General features: G+C 45.3%; 1 protein-coding gene across 1 annotated transcript in view; it reads right to left on the bottom strand.

The window, feature by feature from the left end:
* Nucleotides 1-25,373, bottom strand: part of CTNNBL1 (catenin beta like 1) — a 107,083-nt gene that overhangs the window by 46,990 nt on the left and 34,720 nt on the right. The window contains exons 4-10 of the mRNA XM_075011740.1: nt 25,132-25,271; nt 19,481-19,578; nt 16,186-16,279; nt 15,266-15,357; nt 11,206-11,278; nt 10,891-10,949; nt 9,619-9,767 (exon numbers count right to left, since the gene is read on the bottom strand). Of these exons, the coding sequence (XP_074867841.1) occupies nt 9,619-9,767; nt 10,891-10,949; nt 11,206-11,278; nt 15,266-15,357; nt 16,186-16,279; nt 19,481-19,578; nt 25,132-25,271 (705 nt within the window). The remainder of the gene's footprint in view (nt 1-9,618; nt 9,768-10,890; nt 10,950-11,205; nt 11,279-15,265; nt 15,358-16,185; nt 16,280-19,480; nt 19,579-25,131; nt 25,272-25,373) is intronic.

Below are 25,373 nucleotides of genomic sequence, written 5' to 3'. Positions count from 1 at the left end.
AGCGGCAGGGTAAAGCTTTATTTAGACTAGTTTGAACAGGTTATGTAAAAAGGCAACGTGATCATGGCAAAAACAAGTGAGGAGTCTGTACACAAACTCCTCTAAGCATCTGGTTTTACAATAAGCTCAAGTGTTAGCTCCCTTTCAAATCAACACAGGGCAAAAGAGCCTTCACCCAGTCTTCGGCTTCAAAAAGAGCAGTTTACCTCCAGACTGCCTTACAAGAGGCCACAGAAAGTGCATGTTGTTTCGTGCACTGCACCAAGTACTGTTATATTACAGGAACCAGGATTCAAACGTAGTCTGAGGCCTGCTCAGAGGACATGAGTAATCTCAGTTCCTTTCCTGCTCGACAAGAGTCCATGTCACAAAAGCAAGGGCTCCTGGTGGTGTGAACAGAACCACCTGCAAGCCTGCCACATTTGCAAACCTCTATGTCCAAGCTTCCTCACAACAGCAAGCTCGTTTTCACTGCCCCGTTCATCTGAAAAGATGTTAACTCAGGTTGTTGGTGACGGGAAAAAAGAGAAAAAGCGGGTAAGGTGAGAGAAGCTGTCAGATACCCTAGAGGTGACCACCACATGCACACCTGCAGAGATAGCTGTACCACAACCACACTTACAGATCGTTGAAAAAGTACAGCTTTGTCCAAAACATAACAGCACTGTTAAATATATTTTCTATGCAGAGTCCAATCCTCATAGTGTTAAGCTGAGCGTCTTAAAATGTTTCCACAACAAGGTTACGAACAGGCCTCTCTCTCTGTAATGGCGGCTTGAAAACGCTAACATGTATATTACTCACCAGAGCATTTAGGTGTCTGCATCTACTATGTTCTATTTACTCTAATCCCATTGTAAACACTTCAGAACAGGGACCATAACTTGGGAGAAATGTCTGTTTCTTGCTCTGTGTGTGGTATTCCAAGTCATCACTTAAATAATGGAAGAATAAACACAAAGAAGTTTCCCATACAGTGATGGTTGCCACTCTATAAAGCAACATATTTAGCTAAAGCTGCATGAAGAGTCTTTAACATGCATGCCAAGCGGTGTTCCCGGTAAACTGAGTGCTTAGGCGGCAGCCCAGGAGAGATTCAGGTGCCACCCAAATGAGTAGCAGAGTGGCCACAGCCAGCAGCGTGTGTTTTTATTGGTCAGGAACATCTGACATGTCTTGGTGCACATAAAGTTAGAGGGAACACTGGACCAGTTCCCAGTGAGGCCTTGCTATGAGAACCGTTAACAGCATCAATAGCAATGAACACACTACATTTTTCCTGTTGGTGAGGAGGTCACACGTAGCAAACTCAGTCCCTTGAAATCATGTCTTGCATGTAAGCAGATGGATTTTGAACTATCTGTAATTTTAATGCTAGTAATTCACCTTGTAGGCAGGCACCTCAGTAGTACCGGAAACTCTATCACAACGTATTTGGAGATGCATTTCAAATACAAAAAAAAGGCCTGTGAAACAGGAACTGAAAAAGGAGACATGGAGACATTTCGCTATCGAACCCAATGGATTAGGTGAACAAGGGGCTGACATAACCTGAAGAACAAAAAGAACCCACACAACCTTTTCCCCCAGCTCAGTAAGCATTCCCGCTCTTGCAACAAGGATAACTCAGGACCCAAGTATGCATTCCTGTCAGACCCAAAACCAGAATGAAGCCTAACAGTACTCTCTCTTTATACGCACATACAAATAGACAGAACAGACCACTAGCACATTACCCTCTCAGCCAGTATCTCATGTTTCAGAGAAAGATGCAAGAAACCCCAATAAAGGACAATTACAGAACAGTATATGTTTACAATGTGAGCTTCCTCCTAATCTCTGAATGAGTGGTTGATTCAGGCCTGAATCACCAAAGTGTGTACCCCATCTAAAGAAAGTTACCCTGCCTAGAGTAAGTGGGGATGTTTCTACTATCCACAAAATGTCTTTTTAAAAATAAATAAATAACTTTACTGAGACCTCGGCTTCACTGATGCTAATTACGCACTGAATTTAAAAAAAAAAGAAAAGACGATGAGAAAAAGAAAGACCCCAAAAGAGTATAAATCGAAATATGCGGGGTTCAATCATTTCCCTGTCCTTCCTACTTCAAACTTTCCCTTGCATTCAGGGTCAAAGTAACAAAAAGCTAAAAAATAAAGTACTTCTTTTGGCTGAAGAGCCCGAGAAACATTTCAGAGAGAAGTAATTGCATATTGATCAGCATTTAGGCAAGTTGCACAGAGCTATCTCTGGAATATTCATTGAATTTAAGTTCAGGCTTTTAGCGATCAATAGCTGTTTGACTGGACAGTCTAGGGTTGATTTTATTTGAAATATTTATTCTGCTGGAGGACAAGTACTTTATCTTAGTCTCATCTGGGTTTATTGAAGTATCTTTTAGCTGAGCACTAATTCAAACACAAGCGTATGTGCAGCTGCCAAATAACGAGTACCTTAGTTTAAAGCACAACTCAGGGCAAAGTCTTCGCGTTGCGCGGTGCACCCCGGGTCTAGTCCTTTGCTGCTGTTTGGCACAAGACAAGACATATCCTCTGTAGAGTCTATTCCTTTACAAGTACAGATGTCAAGCTTTTCTGAACCCCACATTACCATAAACGTAAAGCCAGTTGTTATAAACCCTGTTTCTTAAAAACAGGGTTTTCTAAAGCCATTCAACCCATCCCACTCATGCATCTCACCCATTAGATTACTTTGAGATCAGAGTACATGTGCAAAGAGGAGACACCCCACCCGCACCCCCTGAGCTGCAGTGTCATTTTTAATGGCAGCACTAACTGTCAGAGTACATGGATTGGGGGAAAAGCACTGTATGCACCACCTACCCAGAGCATTTCGTGCTTCAGATTTGTATTTCACAATACACATCAAGAGAAATAAATATAAAAATAGCATTGTCCATCTTGGTTTCTCAGGAACCCCAACGCTTTTTGTATTTGTTTAACCTTAAATCTGAGTACTTGTCCAGTAGTCCCTCGAGCTACACAAGGGTTGCGTTCCCACGCACCCTCGCATAACTCGAATTTCGCCAAAGTCGGGGGGTGGCGTTTTTCCCCAGCAGAACACACATTCTGCAAACGGGGAAGCAGCAGGAGCACCTGGAGCTCCTTTTGAAAGGTAAGTCCTGGGGCTGGGGGAGGAAGGGGCGGCAGCTGGGGAGAGTTAAGCTTGATGGTGAGTTGGGGCCATGGGGGGGGAGGCAGGGAGTGGAGTTGAGTCAGGGCCGTGTGGCCCTACAGAGGTTGATCAGAGCCGCACCCAGGGATTTGAACTGGGACCTCGAGGGGGTGGGGAAGTTTGAACTGGGGCAGGGGGCAAGCTGAAGCTGCGCAGTGGGGGAGGGAGTTAGCCAGAGCCAGTGGGAGGGGGTTTGAACGGGGCTGTGGGGAGTTGAACCAGGGCTGTGGGGGGAAGTGGGATTTTCAGTTGTGCTTAACTTGTGTTAATGCGAGTTAAGTACAACTCAAACTCATGCGTTTCGAGGGATTGCTGTATCTGCATTTGCAAGCACTCTCTCTTCCGGAGACGCTTCTGGAACTGTTTTAAGTACATTCTTGTCCTCCCCTACCATTTCCCACCATCTAGGAATTCAGTTCACTGTGTATCTGACCTCAATTTATTTCAGTCCCATAAAGGCACTTGGGGATGCAGCAAAGAACTGGCTGAAAAATTCAAACACGCCAGACCCTCTGCACACAAGGCCCACTCCCAAAAAGTCAGTATGGTAGTTGTTCACTGTATAAGACAACCCACAGAGAGACCAGGCAAGACGTCCTCAGTACTTCACCACCGCAGGGTTAAAAACCGTTACTCACCCTTGTTACTGTTCTTCCAGACACGTTGCTCGCATCCGTTTGAGTTAGGTGCACATGCACGCTTGGCTGTCTGAAAGTTCTTCCCTGGCAACTACCAGCCCGGCTGGCTGTGGCAGGCCCTGGATTGGCACCACTGCAGAGCCTACATATGACCCTGCCAGCCCAACTCCCCTCCAGTTTCCTTCTTACCGCCCGTGAGGCTGTTGGGATTGTGGCTAAATACCTGTTGCTGCGCCACGGCTTTTTAGCGTTTTTTGCCTGAATAGCTGTAAATCGCAGTCTTTAGCAAAACCGCTGTTTCTAGTTAGTGGCAGACAGTCCTTGTGCACACCTACTGGGATATGAGCAAGCACTTAAAGAAGACCAGCACTGCACAAGCATCCAAAAGTACTACAGCTTTCACATCAGGGACTCGCCACTGTCAGATGTCAGGCAACGTGTTTGAGGGACCAACAGTTCGACCCTGCGAGGCAAACACTGGGCAAAATATCTATGCTTTAGAAAAGAGGGTTCAGGGAGACTACCAATTCTGAGCTTTGAAGGAATCACGGGGAACAACAGACCAAATAAACTTACAAGAATGTTAAAAGCCATGGAAGATGCACTGGGAAGGGCTACAGCCAACCACTGTGGCTCTGTGCACATGCAGACCCGTTTGTCTGCTTCTCTGCCTAGTACTGCCCACATTCCCCAGTTTGTGCTGCACGCTCAGCATGCGCTTGTGTGTCACAGTGAATTTCTTCAGACATGTCTGTCACTCAAGCAATGGAAATTTCTGTGCCCCCTCTTTGCTGCCTTTGTCTGGGAGTGCACACCTGTACTCTCAGTTAATAACCACGGGAGATTCACTTTATTCTTGCTACACAACAGAGGTCCCTCTCAACATGTCCCTTGAGAATGTGGTGATCTCTTCTCATCCACACCATTGCAGGGTTTTACAGCAAAAGCAATAAGCCCCATGTCAGTGTTTCCAAGGAAGCTGACAACACAATTGTGTTTTTCTCCCTTTGTTGCCTTTTTAAATAGAACCTTTTTTCGCTCAAGGCAGTGTCTGAGATCCCACGCTGCAGAAAGTGCTTCCTGACCTGCAGAAAACACAACTGTGCTTGCAGAGACACTTTAATTGAATGTGACATTTCTACGCCCCCTGCGGTGGCCACCATTTTGCTGATAATTTGTCTCACTCATGAAAGGCAGCCCACATCAGAAACAAGGCTCCCAGCCTGGGCAGAAGGTGCACCCTCACACAGTTCCATCTCCTCCACGTCTCAGCCTGCCTCAGACCTCTCCTCTGTTTCCACTGCCCACAGTTTTGGTCACCCTCAATCCTCTGTTCACCTGTTTATCCCATGTTTGCTTCATGCAAATCTGTCAACTCCTACCTCTGCGAAACTGCGCTGTAACACCTCCGCTGAAGTGCTTCTTCAGTTGGGCCTTCATCTTCTCCTCAAAATTGACCTCATTAATGAGCCAGCCTGCCCGCCTCCCATGAACCATTTCTCGCTGGCTCCCTCCTCTCAGCAGACATCCATCTCATCTCCCGCCACTCTCAGCGCAAGAGCTTTCTCTGCAGCTCCTGCCATAGGAAACAGTCCTCCTGTATCACTCTGCTTTGACTCTCTAGGTGTTACATTGCCCTTCTTATACCACTTCATTCCCCTAGCCCTTTTATTTATAACTTTAATTGGGTATTAAAATGCTCCACAGGATTAACACATTAGTTATGCACAAAGACGTGCCGTACACAAGCCCAATATATAGCAGCTGAAAACCAATTTTAACTCTGCTTCAATAAGAACATTTGCCATTTTGTTGAGTGACACTTAAAAATGCATTAACTGAAGACTCAAGGCCGCCTAGAGTTTGCTATGTGGCAGAAGAGTAGACGAAGGCTGTGCGCAGTCTCTAAGGGAAACGAGAAAACAATTTCACTCAAGGTACAAGTTTCCTTTGCTGGTGCAAATATAATCCACAATCTCAGCACTGGGAGCCCAGAGCTGCTTTCATGCCTTTGTCATCCTCAGGAATCTTGATTCACTCCATCTGCTAAACTAGCCATTCTGCTGAAGGACACAGCACTGCCGGGCAGCGCAGGCATTCAGTAATGGAGCAGTTGCCCCAGTGATACAGACCTGAGGCTCCTCCTGCACCAGGGGCTGCATTTGGTGCCTTGGTGGGCTGGATTTTGCCCAGCCCTCTGCTCTTCCATGACTGCGTCAAGGAAAGGGTACCATATCCCACTCTGTGTGGGGCTGAGATACTCCCTCGGTTTTGGCAGAGACACCTCTCCTTTTGGCCAGCTCCTTCCCCTTGCTAGCAAAGGTTTTGAAGACAACAGATTGGAATGTTTAGTTCTTTATTTACAGGGCTGACATGCTCTTTCCAGGATGGATCACACACAAGCCCTGCTCCAGCAGCACTGTCTCACTGAGGGGAAACTGCACAATTGTGAGATTTCTCAGCTTAGTTCAATGGCTCTCCCATGGGTTAAAGATTACCGAGTAAATTCTCAGCCTGATTATCTGGAACATGTTTACCAACATGTGGGCATGTTTCCCCACCCTTCCTCGATGGCAGCCCCCTAAGCTCTGCAGAGATGCTCTTGGGAATAACACCCTGCCACTCACAGACGTAGGTTTCAAGGCTTAAATTAGTACGTACAGTGCTTTGCATTTTTGAATGGAAGGTGAGCTGGAGGAGCAGAACAGCATATCTTCTGCCACCTCCTTCTCTACGCAGGTGAATGGGCTTTCCGCTAAGGAGTTGTTTTCAAATGTCTGGGTCATTCAGGTACCTTTCTTTTCCTTTCACCCTCTTCTCCAAAATGGAGCCTTTCCTCCCCCCAGTACCTACCACGAACACTCAGTACCAAACCGCCTAGTCAAAATCCACTATGCAAAGCCATTATCTACAGGGCATTTCCAGGGCACTTAGCACTGATATTACCCGTTCTCCTTTGGTTGCCTTTACAGTTAGAAGCTGTAAACAAAGAGGTAGAGCTTTATGGGGTTTAAGTGTGCTTAGACTCACCTGGGCTTAGCACCACTGCCTTGAACATTTGAAGACCAGAATGAAGTAGTCAGTTGTGTGTGTAGTGTACACTGGAGGTCTGTGCATAGCCCCAAACCAAACAACGCTAAGCAGCAATCCTGCTCAGGAGAGGCCCAGCATTTGAAGCTTCAGCATAACAAGCAGGCACTAGGACCCCAACCAATCCAGAGCATGAAGAGTTTTCAGCAGGTGTGCAGTAAGCTCCATTGACTTCATGAACTTAAAGTGCTTTCCTGGATGAGGGCCCAGGCTGTGCTCAGATTAGTTCTGCTATTTTTGCACTGTCATGAACACTAAACAAAAAGACCCCAAAGTTGTTGAGAAATACGCATTAGAAATGGTAATCAAAGAACATGTCCACAGCACAGAGAGCACTGCCTATGTTCAAGTAATTTTATACCCCTTGAGAGAAGTAATTACTTTACTGTTAGAGAAGGTCAGACTCCCAGTTCACAGAATGTGAAACAGAACAGACAGCCCAGGCACCAGCAATAAAAGCTCCCAACTCAGTGCACTTAACCTTGACCTACAGGAACCAGTTTTAGTGGTGAGTAGCCCACTCCCCAGACCCAGCCAGTCACTGCTCCCCAGGAAACAGGCAACAAAGACAAATCAATACCAAGCGTGGTGGTGGCTCGGGAACGTGAACAATCAGAACACCAGCTCCTCATGTTGCTATGTTATCAAACAGCCAGATGGCAATAGCTTCTGACTGATGTTGACCTGTACGGGATTTGAATAGTTTCAGGCCCTACTTCATGAGCAACTGAGTCCCCTTTATCACGGAGTATCATGTGCAGACAGAGACTCCTGCTCAAGCTTTCACAGAATTATAGAACACTAGAACTGGAAAGGACCTCCGGAGGTCACTGAGTCCAGTTCCCTGTCCTCTTGGCAGGACCAAGCACCATCTAGACCATCCCCGACAGGTGTCTGTCTAACCTGCTCTTAAACACCTCCAGTGATGGAGATTCTACAACCTCCCTAGGTAATTTATTCCAGTGTTTAACCACCCTGACAGTTAGGAAGATTTTCCTAATGTCCAACCTAAACCGCCTCTGCTGCAGTTTAAGCCCGTTGCTCCTTGTCCTATCCTCAGAGGCCGAGGAGAACAATTTTTCTCCCTCCTCCTTGTAACCCTCTTTAAGGTACTTGAAAACCGCTATCATGTCCCCTTTGGTAAATCTTACATTCCCCCTTTCACTACTCTAACCTGCTCCACTTCGGGTGAGGAGCCATATTTCCAAAACTGCAACTCCTTTCAGAGGCTACAGCAACACCACAGATGTTGCTGGTGGTTTAATTGTGCTTTGTCCTTCATTGCTCCTTTATGGACACTAAAAGAAAAAAGCATCAAGGGAAATATTTTCCCTTTGTCATAATTTTCCAGCTGGAACCCTGGTACAGAGGGTGGTAAACATCACAATCCAAAAAAAAGAGGGAAAAAAACCCATTAAAAATCCAAATGCTAATTCCCACCCACAAGGCACAAGAGCTCCAAGTATTTAGTTCTGCAAGACTAGCCTAGCCTCTTAGTATTAGGAAAAAAAAATCTAGGGGCGGGGGAGGCTCCCCTTGTCCTTGGCTTTGGAGCATTTCTTTAATTAGCCCTAAGAAAACACAGTGTTCCTATCTGAACAATCCAAGTTTCTGGTTATTTATTCAGTTCCCTGCTGCTGCACATTACCCAGCCATACGCTGCAGGAATACATCATTTCTCACTGGCATTTGCTAGCCAGCCTCCACAGGCAGCTCAGCACATCAGGGAGAGCTGGACAAACAGCTTCCTCGACACACAATTGTGAGGCTTGGGCATGGAGCCCAAGTCAAGTCAGAAGAGATACACTTGAGCAGTGAAGAGAGGAAGAGGAGGACTGGAGAGTTAGTGTGTGACACAAAACGTGCAGACAGGAAATGCATATTCACATCCATGTCACAAAAGCAGTGTCACCTCCATTTTCACAGAAAACTCCCTCCCAATCTTAGTTATCAAGGCTGTGAGAGAGCATCTGGATACAAAGGAAAACACATATTCAGAGACCCCTGTGACCTGAAATCATTGCAGGAATCCAAATTCTTAGTGGGCTGACCTATAGCCTTCTTTCTCCTGCTTATCTGTCCAGGACATAATTATAATCGCATCTTCCAGCGGTGACTTCATATCAGCAATGCCTCACAAGGGGAAGTTTCACCAAATAAGTCACTTTTTATATAGAATTTACAACTAGGATTGTTACACACACCTATCAAGGCATGAGACAGGTAAGGGGTAGGTAAAGTACCACTGACATGAAAGCGCGCTCTGGATGGACACACACACAACATTCAGAATCTCTGGCTACCTCAAAGGGGAATATTGAGTTAGGCCAATGGGTATCACCCAAAAAGAAATGTGTCCTACCAACTAATATCTGGACTGATTATAGATGTACTTACAGCCAGCTGGCCAGGAGACAGCACCCAATTTATTCCACTAGAGGCTGCACTTGCTGTTGGCACTGCTGGACATTTCTCCTACTCTTCTTGTGGCAGGCAGATTGCCAGTGAGTAGTAGCAGAGTATGTGGTTTGGGGGTTTGGTTTTTTCTTTTTTTAAGAAAAGAGAAATAGGTCTGAGAAGAGCCAAATGAAACAGAGGGAGAAAAGAATAGGCAGAGCAGGAGAGCAGAGATGCCCGAACACAACACACTTTAGCTGTTAGGGTTAATGGTGAAGAAGTTAGGTAGCTGTACCTGAGCATGAGGTTCATCAGCTGCAGCCCCTCCCCTTTCAGGAAGCGATCACGGTTGGAGCTCAGCATTAGACAGGAGCAGAGAGAGTCAAACAGGTTCTCCATCATTTCCTGCTCCTCAGCTGTGCTTGGATTATGGCGTTTAAATACCTGCATGCCAAAGGGGACAAAAAAGGGAGAGCCCTTAGCTGGTTGCATATGGACACCAACATCAAACTCAAATTATTATTTTGCACTGCAAAAAGAGTCCAACTTGTAAATTTCAATTATACATAAGGCTGCAGCTGTGATGGCAGCAGCCGTGCTCTTGATGTCTGACCATTCATAACTCTGCTCCTTTTTCACTCCATTTGGTACCACTGATTTCGTTATTGCGATGCCCCAAAGGCTGTCAGCAAATAGGATTAGCTCACAAGCATAACAGAAGGGTGTGCTGGAAGAAGGAAATAGCCCAGTTACCTGACCTACAGAGTAATGAGGGCACTGCTGATTCTCACAGGCATAGGCACTGCTCACTGTGTACTTATATGACCTCCTGTGTGTACGAGTTTCTATGTACACTAAAGAAATCGGGGGTCTACCACCATTCCACTAGCACCCCCTACTATTCATGTATGCTGTTCCTGACCTCCCCGCAACCAACCTTTGCCCAACAATTCCACAGAACTGTCTGTTCTTCCTATGATATTTTTTGTCTGCAATCCAAACACAAGGCCTCCCCCCGGTTGTCACTATTCTTTACTCAGGGCTTTTTGCTTAGTTTCTTCCTTAGTCCTTCCCTGTACACAAGCCTCGCAGGACTGATTCTGCTGCCCTCGACAGTGAGTACCAGAAGTAGTTATTGGGTGAAGCAAATACAGCCCTTATCTGCCCATGCCACCATCACCTCAGCAAACAAGTTGTAGTTAAAAGACACAAACCTGACTGAACCTCGTAAAAGGGTAAACAGGCAATGTGGTGTAGTGCACTGAGCAGAGAATGCCAGGAGTACATGAGTGCTAATCCTATGAACGTCTCTTGTGCCTCAGTACTCACATCTCTAAAATGGGGATTACTCCTACCTGTCTGGGAAGATGAGCTCCAGATGGAAGTTTTTAAAGCACTAAGAAAGTGCTGAAGAGCGAGTATTATAATGCTACAATGTACACAAGCTGCCAAGACAGAGCAATATCTAGCATGTGTTCCACTCCCTCTACTATTTTTGCTCACTGCTCTTTTCTACCCCAATCAGTGAGCCTCTCAATGGCAGACCAGAGGCATATGAATTACTCACAGATAACTGCTGAAGCAGCACATCGATCCCATCCAGCTCCCCAAGCAATTCCCTGTTGTCTAGAGAGGGAAAAAAAGAGAGGAAAAAATGAAGCTAACTGTCAGATTTTACAGCCGTCTAACACTGATACATCAGCAAACAAAATCAATACAGCTTGACAGAGTACAAAAGCTGTGGGGGGGGTGGGGGGGAGAGGAGGAGGAGGAGAGAGAGAGAAAGCAAGGGGAAGCCAGAGGCAGAAGAGAGGGCTGTCATGATCTGAAACAAGGCTGGATCCTACCCTAACAGAATATCAATACCAGGTCTGCATCTCACCATCATTATTCTGGAGCAGAATGGCTAGCACCTCACTGCAGTACAGCTTGTTGGCATCAAAAGGCATCTTTGCCTATTGGAAAAACAAGGATGAGAACCTCATTGGGGAACTGCTCTGGGTGTTTGTGTTAATCTTTAGAACATGCTAGTCAGATCACTCCACACATGAGCAACAGTTAAAACACAAACAGCAGTAATTTTACAATCTGATTCAGTACCAAGGAAAAAATTCTTCACACTGATTTAAAAAAAAAATAAAAAAAAACACAACTCTGATTCTTCCACTTATCATCAACATTAACATTATAATTAACAGGTGTGTTGTGAACAAGACACGAGAAGTCATTCTCCCGCTCTACTCTGCGCTGGTTAGGCCTCAGCTGGAGTATTGTGTCCAGTTCTGGGCACCGCAGTTCAGGAAGGATGTGGAGAAATTGGAGAGGGTCCAGAGGAGAGCAACGAGAATGATCAAAGGTCTAGAGAACATGACCTATGAAGAAAGGCTGAAAGAATTGGGCTTGTTTAGTTTGGAAAAGAGAAGATTGAGGGGGGACATGATAGCAGTTTTCAGGTATTTAAAAGGGTGTCATAAGGCAGAGGGAGTGAACTTGTTCTTCTTGGCCTCCGAGGATAGAACAAGAGGCAATGGACTTAAACTGCAGCCAGGGAGGTTCAGGCTGGACATCAGGAAAAAGTTCCTAACTGTCAGGGTGATCAAACACTGGAACGAATTGCCAAGGGAGGTGGTAGAATCTCCATCACTGGAGCTATTTAAGAAGAGGTTAGGTGGATGGCTTTCAGAGATGGTCTAGAAAGTGCTTGGTCCTGCCATGAGGGCAGGGGGCTGGACTCGATGGCCTCTCGAGGTCCCTTCCAGTCCTACTCTTCTATGATTCTATCAGTGGCAAAAGCTTCCGTAACCAAGTATGCTTGCAGTGGGGCTTGGAAAGTCTACAAAAGCGGATATGGCATAGCATGTTTACAGGGAGAAATGCGTTGACGACAGATTTTCCACACCCACCTACAGAAATAAAGATTATACATGGGTATGCATGTATGTATCCTCATCCCATGGAGAATGGCCTGCAGCCACCTCCCCAGGAACTGAATTAGGGTGAAAGGAATCACAGTGAAGCTACAGAGCAGCAAACGCTGGCCACATGCACCCCAGCGCCTGAGGTGTCTCAAGCAGGGCAGCACACAAGACTCGTGTTGCCATGGTCCACCTGTACTGGTGCTCTGGGACTAGATCCCACATCTTGCACTAACATTCCTGTCATTCTTGTAAGGTCTGGCACAAGGAAAGAAAAAATGCTGGAACTCTTTCTTGGCAAGACTCTTGAATGGGGGTTATGAATTGCGGTCAACCCCCAGTTCTGCCTACCAAGAAGGATCAGTTGAGAAAACAGTTACGGACAAGACAAAACCAGTTCTGAAGCACTAAAAAATGTTTACAAAACAGGTGGATTGCGTTAAGATTTTTATTTCCACTGCGTGCCTATTAATCTTCCCTTGCACAAAGGGACAAAAGCAGTGATATGAAAAGGGTTGGATTTAAAACAGTGTGTGTCACTATCTATTCTCTGCCTGCTACCTGCAGTTTCACTTCGGTGACAGGCACTATGCAAAGCGCCATCTGGACCAAACAGCTCAGTCTGCTGCCACATTAGAGAAGACGAAACAGACTAACACCAGGTGACAATAATGAGAACACACCCAGGAGCCTGAACATGCTGTTTACGCTAAACCTTTTACCAGAAAGATCCCAAGCACTCTACACGCTGCAGTTCTCAGAGCCAATCACCTACCAGCTCTAGAGAAGAATCATGGCAATTCTGGTCCTGCTGCAATAGTAACCAATGAAATCGGAGCATTCCAAACTCCCTGCCATGCCAGGCACAAGGAAACAATGCCTTCCCAACACTACAGAGAGACACATGCCCCATCCACTTGTGATACATTTTTTAATTAGGAACAAGTAAAATATAACTTGCTCTAAATCTCCTCCAGCAGCACAGCACCCTGATCACATCTTGAGGCACCTGCTCAATATCTTCTCACAGTACCTGTGCTCTCTGACTGCCAGTGCTGCCTGGATGAAGTCGTCTTCTGCTTATCCCAGCCCAAGATACATTCCTGCACAAAGACACTTGTTTGCACACAACTGGGTAGTGTGCTTGGTTCATATTGAGGAATAAATCAGCTACATATTCTTGAGGACTGTGATCCATTTCAACAGATCAAGGGCTCGCTCACTGACAAAAACAAGGGAACCAAAAGCCCACAGAAAGTAAAGAAGGTACTTCCCATCCACTCCCGCAGCAACGGGAGGAGGCAGGCATGTGTCTGCAGGGGCAGGAGTGTTCAAATCAGCCAAGTATTGCCAAAAGCAAAGGTCACCGAAGGAAATTTTATCAGTGTGCACCTTCCCACAATGACAGCTGTAAACAAGAGCACACACTGCCTGACCACACTGCACTGACACCAAGCAGAAATTAAAACATGTCAGGCTGAAGACAATGCCTGCCTTCAGCACCAGGCTTTCCAGCCTGTCAGCATTCACGTTTGGCTGCACTAACCAGGGGAATCCAAGTGGTGATTATTTTGCTTTGCTAAGTTTTCAAGTCTTTCAGCTGTCAGAGTGATTACATAGCAGAGAGCAGGTCTGCATTTAGTAGGTACCTGTCTGGAATGCAATTAGTTTTACTCTTTTTTTTTAGGCAAAAGAAACATAATTATGTTACCACCTGCAGTCAGAAATTATAGGTTACTTCCACTAACTACATGAGGGACATAGATGAACATCTGTAGACGCGCGCAAGTGGTGGAATATGTTTTGCAATTTAGCTACTTTTGGAGTATAAAGCTGTTGTGGGGAGGCAATGGAGGAGAGGATGGGGGTGTTCTCTTTGAAATAAGACAAAGACAAGGACTTGACTAATAGCGTGTCTCCAGCATGTGAATAAGGCTGTTAACTCACTGGTGGCAGTAGCATCCTTCTAATCCCAATATTAGCAGAGACTCACCTGCTATTTCATATGTTTTCATGCACTCTCCATTGTTTTCAATAGATTTTTCGAGGTTAAAAATCACCTCAGCATTACCTCTGTGGGCAGTCAAGCACTGAATCTTTTTTCAAACTTACCGCCTCCTAAGGCAGGGACTTGGGCAAACACTCCTTTGAATGCAAAGGATTAAGTATTTGACTCAGATGTATTTTGGTTCCCCTTCCCGCCCTCCAGCAGTTTTCTGCAGAAGCAACCAGCATGGCTGCCTTTGCTTTACTTGTCCACAAGCAGTACCAGAAGGAACGACTCAGAAGACAAAGTGCTTATTGGTGTATAACAGCAGTGGAGAACATTAACATGTTGTACCTACGGTTTGGGTTTACTTCTTGCCAACAGCATACACTAAACAAGAACAGAGCCTTCTGGTACAGAGAACATTCCTCACCATAGCCTAACACTTACATGGAAGGACTTCTGAACTTAATATAAACCTAGCCTGCATCTGCACCCACAAGGGTGAATGAACTCTTATATCCACATTAAGCCCTGTTGGTATCAGGGGGGCTTCCAGTAGGTACAAGGATTGATCAGCTTGGTTCTCCTTGCAGGCCCCAAGGCCATATTTAACCAGTGAGAACATATGAGACACAAACAAAAGAGCAAAGCTGTCCCAGACAACATGAATTACAGACACTCCACCAGGCTGAGACTCAGGTTGGAACAGTTCCCCACAGGCTCCCGAAATCCCGAGCATCAGTGCTACCCTACAAAGCATGGTCTGCCAGTTTTTGGTACGCCACAAAACGTTCAAGAGGTACATCCTCCAGTCTGGAAGAGGAAAGATTTGCCATCTATAATGTTCACAGGGCTGGGAGTGGAAGTTAAGGAAAAAGTTAAGATTGTGAAATCTGCATTAAATGGCAGAGTCAACACTAACCCTGGGCCTTTGGTACTTATGCCAGACATCACCTCAAACACAGCAGACCCCAGGTGCGTGGCTTGTTGCTTATTACTCTGCTACCTCTTGAGGGATGAAAGGGGAATGAACTCACCTTCAGTCTCTTGAGCAGCCACTGCATGAGGCCCTGCTGTGCAGCTTCTGTACACATCTCTGGCCGGAACTCTGCCATGTTCTCAACAATGGCTAACAAGAAAGACACAGGTCACAGCTTGAGACAAGTGTTTCCATTTGAGCTCCAGTCCTCTCCCAACAGAGACATCCATCCATCCCACCTCCACACTGTTCTGTCAGTTTCTACGTCCTTCCCAGAGTTGCAGCTTTTGCTTCAAGTCTTATTTGTGAAAACTTTTTTTTCTTTCATGAGGATTAAAAGCTACATTCGGTATCAGGCATTGTCCCAGTTTTCTCATTTCCATGGTGATCTACCTCAGACTGAGCATTATCAGCTCCTCTTGGGGGAGCCTGAAGAACTTGTGAAACACCTTTGCCTCCTCCATAGCCTGTCTGTACCATCTATGTAGCAACTCTTGCTAGAAGAGGCTGAATTACAAAGATTAGCTCCCACGCAGTGGTGTGAACAAAACATTCCTGCTTCCAGTCTCATGGGTCTGCAGCACTCACAAAGGATAAAGAGCCAAAGAAATGACAGCACACTTAAGCGAGCACCAAAAGGTCTTGACTATACAACTTCGAATGTTCTGCAGGTCATTTGAACTGACCACAAATGTGTGTGTAAAAAATGAAATGGAATATCTAATGGATTACTCTAAAGAAACAGACTTTTCCCAGAGACCAGCCTCTTCTTCACTACAAAATGTGTATCCACACCTGTGATGAAATTATGTGCTGCACAGATTTATGCTATGTTACTAGCAAGCTAAATGAAAGCAGTATTACATGAAAGCCTTTCCTGCTCACTGTGGTAGCTCACAACAGGGACAGCTGACATGTACCTGACCCTCTATTGACAGTGTCCAAAAAAAGAGATATTGTAGTGTAACATCCCCTTACCAAGAGTGTAATGAACTCCATCAGCCTCCTCTTTTACACCTTCATCAAGACGCTCTAAGTTCTGGACCAGCAAGGCCACAACCTGGCCATCAACCTAAGTCATTGAGGCCACGTGGAGAAAAGAGAATTGATAGGGAAGAGGGAGTGGGGTGGAGAGGCAAAAGAAGAAAAAAAAAAAAAAATCAATAAGCACTACAAGCATGCCTCTGATCAGGAGACATTAACACTCTTACACTGAAATCTCAGAGCTAGCAACGAATTCACAAAGTAAATTCACCACTTCATTTTTCTTAATTAGATAAATTTTTGTGTCAAATAAAACAGAAAAACGGGGAGGAAAAATCTGAAGCTTGTGAGAGTCTGGAATTCCCTAAATCACCCTGGTTGACTTCTAATCGCTCTGAATTTCAAAGTGCTCAACACTACAGACCAACTGGGGATCAGCTGCCTGTCAGCTGTAAATGCAGCTCCCCTACTTTCAATCACTTGTTGCTTTGTTTAGCTGTAGTTTTACCTTGGCTGTCAGAAAACAGCTAAAACAATGCTTGTAAAAGCAGTTTCAAAATGGAAGGGCTGAACAGTCACACAGAGGGAAGTCTTAGTTCTAGGTGCAGAAATACAGGGTTTGGGTTTGAGTTTTGTTTGTTTTTTTAAATGATTGCTTTGGTTTCCACTGCCTATGGCATCTCATGGCTACTTAGCCAAAAGCAACAGTAAACAATTAAAAGCAAATCTGATTTTTATGGCAGTTTGTGGGAAGCCTTCAACCATCTCCGCTTGGGCACTGCCTTGTCAAAGACTTAGAGGTGCAACATAAGAGCAATTTAGCTAGCGCAATCTAACATCTGCTAAAGCATATTCACAACAAGGTGAGTCCTATGCACTTATGCACATGCTGAATTGGCTGAGTTAAAGCTAGGCTCAGTACCACATACACTCAGACATTCCCTGCCCCCAAAAGCTTACCTACTTCAATACATCTGTACCTTTCAGAGTGCTGTATGCACTCACCCCTGCTCAGAACACCAGTTAAGTATCTCCACTTTACATACAGGGAGGTAAAATGACATGCCCCAGACCACAGAGCAAGTCAGTTGCAGAAACAGGAATGCAGAGCACATATGCCCACACTTCTGAAGTTTTCGGATCCCAGTTCCAACCAGATCAACCAACTAAACAAGCTGCATTACTTTAGTCCTACTGCTAGCTAAAGTCTAATGTGATAACCTTACTTCTAAACAGGAGAGTGGGAAATGCAAGCACAATACCTCCCTCCTTCCACCATCACAAATCCCATTTACTAACAGCATTTTCTATATGCCCAGGGAGTGCAGCAGCAGCAGGGTTCAGCCCGCTGTAGCAGCTAATACCACAGTCTCCACACAAGCATCCCAAGGCTATGCCCACAGCCTTCAAATAAAGGCGCTGTCTAGAAGCAGGTGTGTTTTCTCAAGACATGGCTGACCTGTTTCTTTTAAAGTGAACAATAAAAATCTCTAAAAGCTAGCTATTGTGGGCTGGTGACAAGGAACACACAAGAGCTTTTGTTCAATGTAATGCTTTCAATGCATTTTATAGAACAGCTCCTCCCTCTCTGTTCCCCTCGTCCATTTCATTCATCCAGCAACCTTTCTAAGAAGGGACAGTAATTAAAAACAGCACTAAGGCCAGCCAGAGGAACTCAAGTCAGGGCCACTGTAATTAACCTTTGGAAGGTAACAGTACAGCGACTAGGCAAGAGGGATTGTAGGAGAAAGAATACAGCAATCTTCATACCCTTCTCCTCTAAAAACCATAATCTCTCATCCCCTTAATCTCAACACAATAGTTAGAGACCAAACCAGAGCCCAGGTGTTTCACAAATGCACCAATTTACTTGGAGAAACCATGTGAAAGCAGAATGGACTTCACCTGTTGCTTACACTTACAAACAGTTCTGCTAGCATCCGCTCCCTGAAACACTTCTCCTCACACTGGCAGCTCTCTCCTTCTAATACAACGCTGTAAAAAAAGCGGTACTCTGTCCAAACAAGGGGAAAAGAGGCTGTCCCACATTCACAGAAGAGGAAGGTCACTCGGTAGAGTTAATACTACACAGACTGCTCCTTTGTGAGGGAAGGAAAGATTCAGTAGTGTATTTTCAACTGCTCCAGGGCCACTCCAAGTGGTGGTATAATTTCTATGGAATAAAAGATCACGAAATTCTCTTCTACCCCTAGAATATGTATGTGGCAGGATGGGCTTGTCCATTTTAATATGTAAAATTGTGGATTTTCTTTTCTTGTACAGAAAGGACATCATCAGATCTGCCTTGACAGGACCATGCACCTCACTCTAGTTCAACCACAATGACTATGCTCGAAATGGGCAATAGGGTGTGAACACCTATACGCTGCATTAGGCAGGAGGCCAGACAATGAACAAAATGACCCTTCTGGTTTTTTAAAAAAAAAAAAGGTAATATAAATCTATGAATGAACCTGTCAGATTTCAATTTTCCAAGTCTGAGTGGATCGCAGAGCTACTCTGCCTTGCAAAGTAAACAAAAAAGCATGCATCAAATTCCTATAGAATTCAATAGGACACTGTGCTGCTGTCACAAACCTGACCTCATTTTTCTTCCATAAAAATGCAGAAAGCCAAGTAAAATATGATAGGGAAATCTGTCATCCCAAACAAATCAAAACAACCTATTCCTTCCAAAAATCAGGTGGTCTGGGGATGCAGAGAAGGAACTTGCCTCAAGAATTCATTCAGACCAGGAAAGAAACCCATCATGACTGTATTCATGGTATCTCAAGCCACTCAAAAGAAAATGGAGACATCAAGTAGACTAGCATCACAGGGCTGGCCAACACTGAGAACTACAGGCATAAAGAATGATGGCTCCAGAGCATACATCTTCCACTGTATAACAACGTGGCCACTGATCAGTCAACCAACCTAATCTGCAGCTACAGAATGAACTTTAATCCAGCACGCTCTCGTCCAGCAACATCCATAATCTGGTATGATTTTAGTTAGCTGGACAACCACTTATGGCTGTGGCTAAGTTTCCTGCAGTCCTATGAAGTTTGTTTCCAGCCACCAGCCCCAACTGTCAGTGTTCTGCGCTGTTATTTAGCTCTAATTTACCCCAAATGTCTTCTAAGAGCCCAGTAAGCAGTGGAAGTGTTGGTAATGTGCTAGACAGTACTGATTTTGTGTAGACCAGCAAATTCTCTCAGACGGTACCAGTCAGGTCCTGAGGGTGCCAAATTAGAGAGCTTCAACCTGTATTAAAATTGCTACTTACTAGGGCATCAATGAGGACTTCCGCTCCCTCTTCACTCTCATGGAGCGTGTCTATATCCGTCAGCTCTTGAAGCAGATCCACTACAGCTATGGACACATGTGGGACATGTTAAGGATAATAGAAGTCATAATCACAAACTCATTTACCATCATACATGGCCCGATATGCCTTTGTTTGGTCACAGGCTGCAGAGATTGGAACAGCAACGGGCACATGCAGATCAGAGCAGAGACAGAGAGGCACGCCAAGCATAAATGCAGGCACTGCTTTAGCAGCCCTTGTTTTCATAAGCACTAATTGATTTTAGTAATTGGGAGTAATACTGCAACATGATCACGTATCTGCTGTATCTGGCAACTTCACTGTTCCCCCCATGCCATTTGATTCTTCTCATTTTTAAACTAATTACATATTCTAGAGCTGGTCCAACTGGTAACCAGCCATTTTACCTTGTAGGAATTGTTAAAACTCTAGTTAAGAGCACAGAAAACTGTATCAATTTGACTTGTGTTCATTATCCTCCTAATGATACCATGGACTGACTTGATACAGCACAAAAAAGTCCGTAATGTGAGGATGGAGTGATAACCTCAGCTGGCCTGGCCCAATTAAGAAAGCATGCTTCTACAACCATGCACCCCACAGGAATCACAAAGATCCTGCCTGTCCAATATTCAGTCATTAATTCCAGGTTGCATAACACAAGGTTCTGACTGCCACAATGTCTTTAGTACAGCCAGACTTATTCCCTCTCATTAGACCCACTGTCCTATTCCCTCAGATACACTGATCAATCCTGACCAGTTCCCACTGGGACAGAGCAAGAAATCCAGGTGTCAAGATCCTACATAACAAGATCCTGAAAGTTCTTTAAAACCCACAGGCTAACAGTCAGCTGCTTCTGCAATCTGTTTGTCTGCTTAACACACAAGCAAGAACGAAAGCTTATTTTTATATACTTAGTTATTTAATACGACTACAGCCCAGACTTAACCAGACTCAGGAAATTCTGTAATAAGACTGCCGTCACACTGCTAGGCCATGGTGCTGCAGAATTCTCAGATCAGCGTCTGCGATACTGCCTATTTCACATGGAGCAGCACTCAGCTAAGGGCGTGAATCTGACAGGAGCAGGTGTACCTGCACTAGTTTTAATCTAGCTAGCCCGGGGAACAATAGCTCTGCAGATGTGGTGGAATGGATCTCAGCTCAGGCTAACGCCCAAGTACAAGCCTGAGAGAGTAAGCCTGGAGGTGCACTTTGGTTGCTAGGTCTCACTGCTATGCCTATCTTCCTATTGTTTACCTGCACTAGTGAGACTGACGCTAGCATAGATACACCCTACCTATGCTACAACTGCGTCTTTACTTGCGGAGCAGACCCAGGCCCTTAGTGAGGTGAGACTAAATCTCCTCTATGTAAATTTACAGGTAAGGTTTGGATCCTTGACTTTCCATTTGTACTTTCAGTTGCAGTCAGAAATCAAGTAGAAATGCAACTACTTACACTTGGGGCTACAATTAGTTTGCTGAGACAAAAAACACAGGCACAAGTTACAGCTGCAGAATATCACAGGTGGGCTTCTGTTCCCCTGAACATAGAGGTAACATTTTAAAGTGTTTAAGTGACTGAAGAGACCAAGACCCAGCAAAAGCCAGTGACAGGTTCCTAGGCCATTGTTGAAAGAATCACCCATACGGCTATGGAAAACACTGCGTTGCTAGTGCTAAAGAAACGTCCAAGGCACTATAAGACTCAGCCTTCGGCATTCCCATTGGAAAAATTGCTTAAAAACCTTGTCCTATTTGGTTTTAGTAAAGTCACCAGGAGGCTTGAATGAGGAGTCCCATTTCCTGTATGTCTAGGGCAGGGGCTGGCAAGATACGGTTTGTGAGCTGCATCTGGCCCATCAAGCCTCTGAATCCAGCCTCCAGCCCACCCCGCCAGGACACTCTGGCAGGGAGCAGCTCCACACTGCTCAAAGGGTGCTTTGGGTAGAGGACTGGGGTGCAGGAGGGTGCGTGGGGTCTAAGAGGAAATCTGGGTGAAGGAGGGGTGTGTGACCTGAGACAAGGAATTGGGGTGCAGGGCCAGGAGTGGTCATGGGTGCACAAGAGGATTCTGGCCTGTGGAAGGGGTGTACGGAGGAGTGCAGAGGCTTTGGTGGTGACCTGGTGGTGGGGTGCAGGAGAGTATTCTGGCCTGGGGAGCAGGTTTCCCAGCCAGCGAGGACAGAGATTGTGCTGGGGGCGGCGGCAACACACAAAGCCACTTTTGCGTTCCCCAACCCCTCCCCACCACCAATGCAAGGTGCAGATAGAGCCTTGCGGAGAGAACAGCCAGCCAGTCTGAGCAGCATGCACAGGGGTTGGCAACCAGGACAGCAAGAAGAGCCATGTTTCTCAAATTCGGTAAAAAACTCAGTAACTCAAGAGTCGCAGTGCACATGAATGAGACTTCCTTAATAAATAATGTCAAACCAGACTTTGTATTGCCCCTATTTTAAGAACAGCACACACCCGATTTGTAACAAGATACGTTTGCTCACACTTTACATGTGTTTAACACTATCGTCCTGACTTTCACTACCACACCTATTTTAATTCTGCTAATTCTTCAAATACACATTGCACTTCACAGCACAAATACCACACGCTGCCTTTTCCTTTTCAAAATCAATACTTTATTAACAACATGATCAAAAACACAGACACAGTATCATATCCAACACTGCACTGCACATATTAAAAGGGGAGTTATCCAATGTTTCGAGATCACACATTGTTTGCTCTTTAGATATGGATTGTTCACTGTGGGGCCTTTAGATGTTCACATTTATCAAATAATCAGGAGTGGGGGGGTTTGTTTGTTTTTTTAAACTTCACAATGATAGCATTGGGAGCCACAAAGAAATCCTTAAAGAGCCACAGGTTGCAGACCTCTGAGCATGGGGCTTTGGGGCTGCTTGACAGGCCCACTGGACTGCTAGCTAAGAGCTGCCCAGGTAAGTGCCTCCCAGCCATAGCCTGCCTCTGGCCCACCATCCCCTCCCGCACGCCAACTCCGTGCTCCATGTCACCACCAAACCCTCTGCACCTCCTCTCCCCGGCCCTGCACTCCCTCCCATGCCCCCCACCACAGACCAGAATTCTCTCCTGCACCCATACCCACTCCCAGACCCTCCACCCCATATTCCTGCCCCACACCACAACTCCCCTCAGACCCACACTCTCTACTGCACCCCAATTCCCTACCCTGAGCTCCCTTCTGCACCCAACCTCCATCCCAGACCCTGCATCCCCTCCACAGAAAAGTGCAGCCCTTGATCATTTACCAAAATCTTGGAGTGTCCGCCCCACCCCCCCACCAGAAATTATTGCTCCTGAGCTAGGGCGTCATTTCAATACTTTTTGCATTTTTTGTTTGAGTAATAACCCACCATTACTGCAGCCTATGGTCTGCTTCCAACTTACCTGAAAAGATTTCTAAAAGCCTGTAACGAGAAATACGTTCTGTCCCAGGTTTACAGCTCACGGGCCAAATTTCTGCCCCCAGATTGATAAACAAGTTTTGACTCCATTAAAAAGAAAAGGAGGGGGAGCCAGCAGTACAAACACGAACAAGCCCTAACAATACTGATCCCAAGACACAATATTTTATGGCTAAAAGGACAAAACAAGCTGTGTTCCCATATACACCAGCTCTTAAGGTCACTGTGAATCAGCCCTCTGATCCCAGTCAAAATCCCCATAGTTTATGTTTTCCCTGAGAATGACAAATTCATAATAACCTTTTGCTGTTGTGCGCACTGTACATGAAAAGCCAGAGGTCTCTGGTGAGCGTATAAAATATTAGACCATGCTGTCCATGAAGCTGGTTTTGCATGGCAGGCGTTTCCAGTTGTACAAGAGTAAATTGTTAACAACCATATACTTGAGAATAATTTCTATTATAGAGCACAGATAAGACAGACAGCAGTGCTGGCTGTTTTGCAGAGATCAGCACTCTACCAGACCAAGGTCATGTTCAATGAAAGTTAAAATAGTCAACCCTGTAAATAGTGCTCTCTCTGATAAAAACCACAGTCTACTGCAATTTTTAAAATGTTTTTATAATACAATCTTTGCAAACTGATATGCAGTAAACTCTTTCATATCCAGCATGCTATTATTCAGAACTCTCAAATAATCAGCATTTTAACTTGAGTTACGTTTTCCATCAGTACTGTATAGTGAAAGTAAACAAATAACTACAGCAAATGCAGTATTGGTTCACTGTGTACTATGCTTCTGCTGTTGGCAGATAAAGTACTCTGCATACATTTTGTTTGTTTCTTAATATCTTACCTCGTTTTTCTCTAGTGTTACGCATTGCTTGGTATACCTCTCTATTATCCAGAGTATTTGACTATCCGACAACCTCCTTGTCCCAGGGTTGCCAGATGTGAAAGAGTTTACTGTGGTGATTATATCACTATGTTGCAAACTATAGGATCTCAAATGGAAGAAACACTGCTGAAAGGAAACCCATTGTTGTTTCACTTACGGCTATATTGCATTTTTAAACTGGAAATCACAAAGTGCCTAAGCAAAGTGGTCGGGTATCACGCTCTGCTTCTTCCCAAGTGGATAAAAGGAGGCAGAGAGATTTTAAATGACTTGTCCGAAGTCACAGAGCGAGACAATGGAAGAAACTCCCAGGCTCAACTCCCAGCCCAGTGCCTGGCCCTTGGAGCATGCTAGCTCATTAGTTCACTAATGCTTTTTCAAAGACAGCACGTGCAGCCTCCCTCTGGAAGGGAAGAGGGGCCAGGCCGCGACATGGTTTTTCAACATAGGTTAAACCGAGCCATTTCCAAAGAACAAACTTAATTTTTACAGCCATTTTGAAAACCTCTGCTTCTCATGCACATCACTAGTACGCCAAGTATCTTGCATCACTCTGCTCCTAAGCAGAAGGTCAGGGGTCATGGCAATACAAGATATTAATGCAGTTATGGTGTTTTTGTTCAGGACAGGCAATCCCCCCAGTATACAGCAGACACAGGCTGAAACCAATCTTACCCCTAATTTTTCCATCCATGGGCAGAATAAATTTTGTTATGTGCACCAAAGCATGTGCAGATGTGCACCACCCACAGAAACACATGGTACCCACTGTGTGTAGCTGTGGGCATGCTCTGCTAATCAGCTCGGCTGCACCTGAAACTCTCCTGGGCAGCTGCACAAGTACTCCGTGTACAGGAAACCATGGTCAAAACTGAGGTTCGCAGGTGCCATTCCCTCAGCAGCATTTGTAAAGGGAAGTTGCTGAAGCAACAAAGTGTACCAAATATTTGTCTGTGGTTAGCCCCTCCAACTTACATGAACACCTGAACAAAACCTTCAACAGCAGACATAAGGCTATTTACTCAAAATGAGATGAAGGGTGCATTAACCATTCCCCAGCAGAAATAAGGACACCGAAAGGTTCAGGGGAGAGAGTAGCAGAGTGAAGAAGGGTTTCAGGTGAGCAACAGAGGATAAAAGTTTACAGTGGTGGGAGGAAAGAGAAAATATCCAGCAGTCTGTGTGCAAATGGAATATGAGATTGAGAAGGTGCCCGTGGAAAGAACACTTCTCCTGAGAGCAAAGCTAACAATGAAAGGATATCTGTATTATCATGTCCGAGCAGCCCGAGGAGAGACTGTACAGCATTCAGCTCCACCAGCAAGTGGTAAAGATCTGGCATGGTCGCAATCACATGCATTTCCTGAATTATGTCATTTAAATCCAGCTCAGACTCCATGAACCTGCGGACAGAGGCAGAGCAAAATTGGTCAATGGGAACACAAGCTCATCAGCTATCCTCACAGTGGACCAAAAATCTTCCATGGGGGACTGGACTCGATGAC

This window comes from Carettochelys insculpta, chromosome 17 (genome assembly GCF_033958435.1).
Source record: "Carettochelys insculpta isolate YL-2023 chromosome 17, ASM3395843v1, whole genome shotgun sequence".
NCBI classification, from domain to species: Eukaryota; Metazoa; Chordata; order Testudines; family Carettochelyidae; genus Carettochelys; species Carettochelys insculpta.
This window is presented reverse-complemented; position numbering and strand designations above follow the sequence as displayed.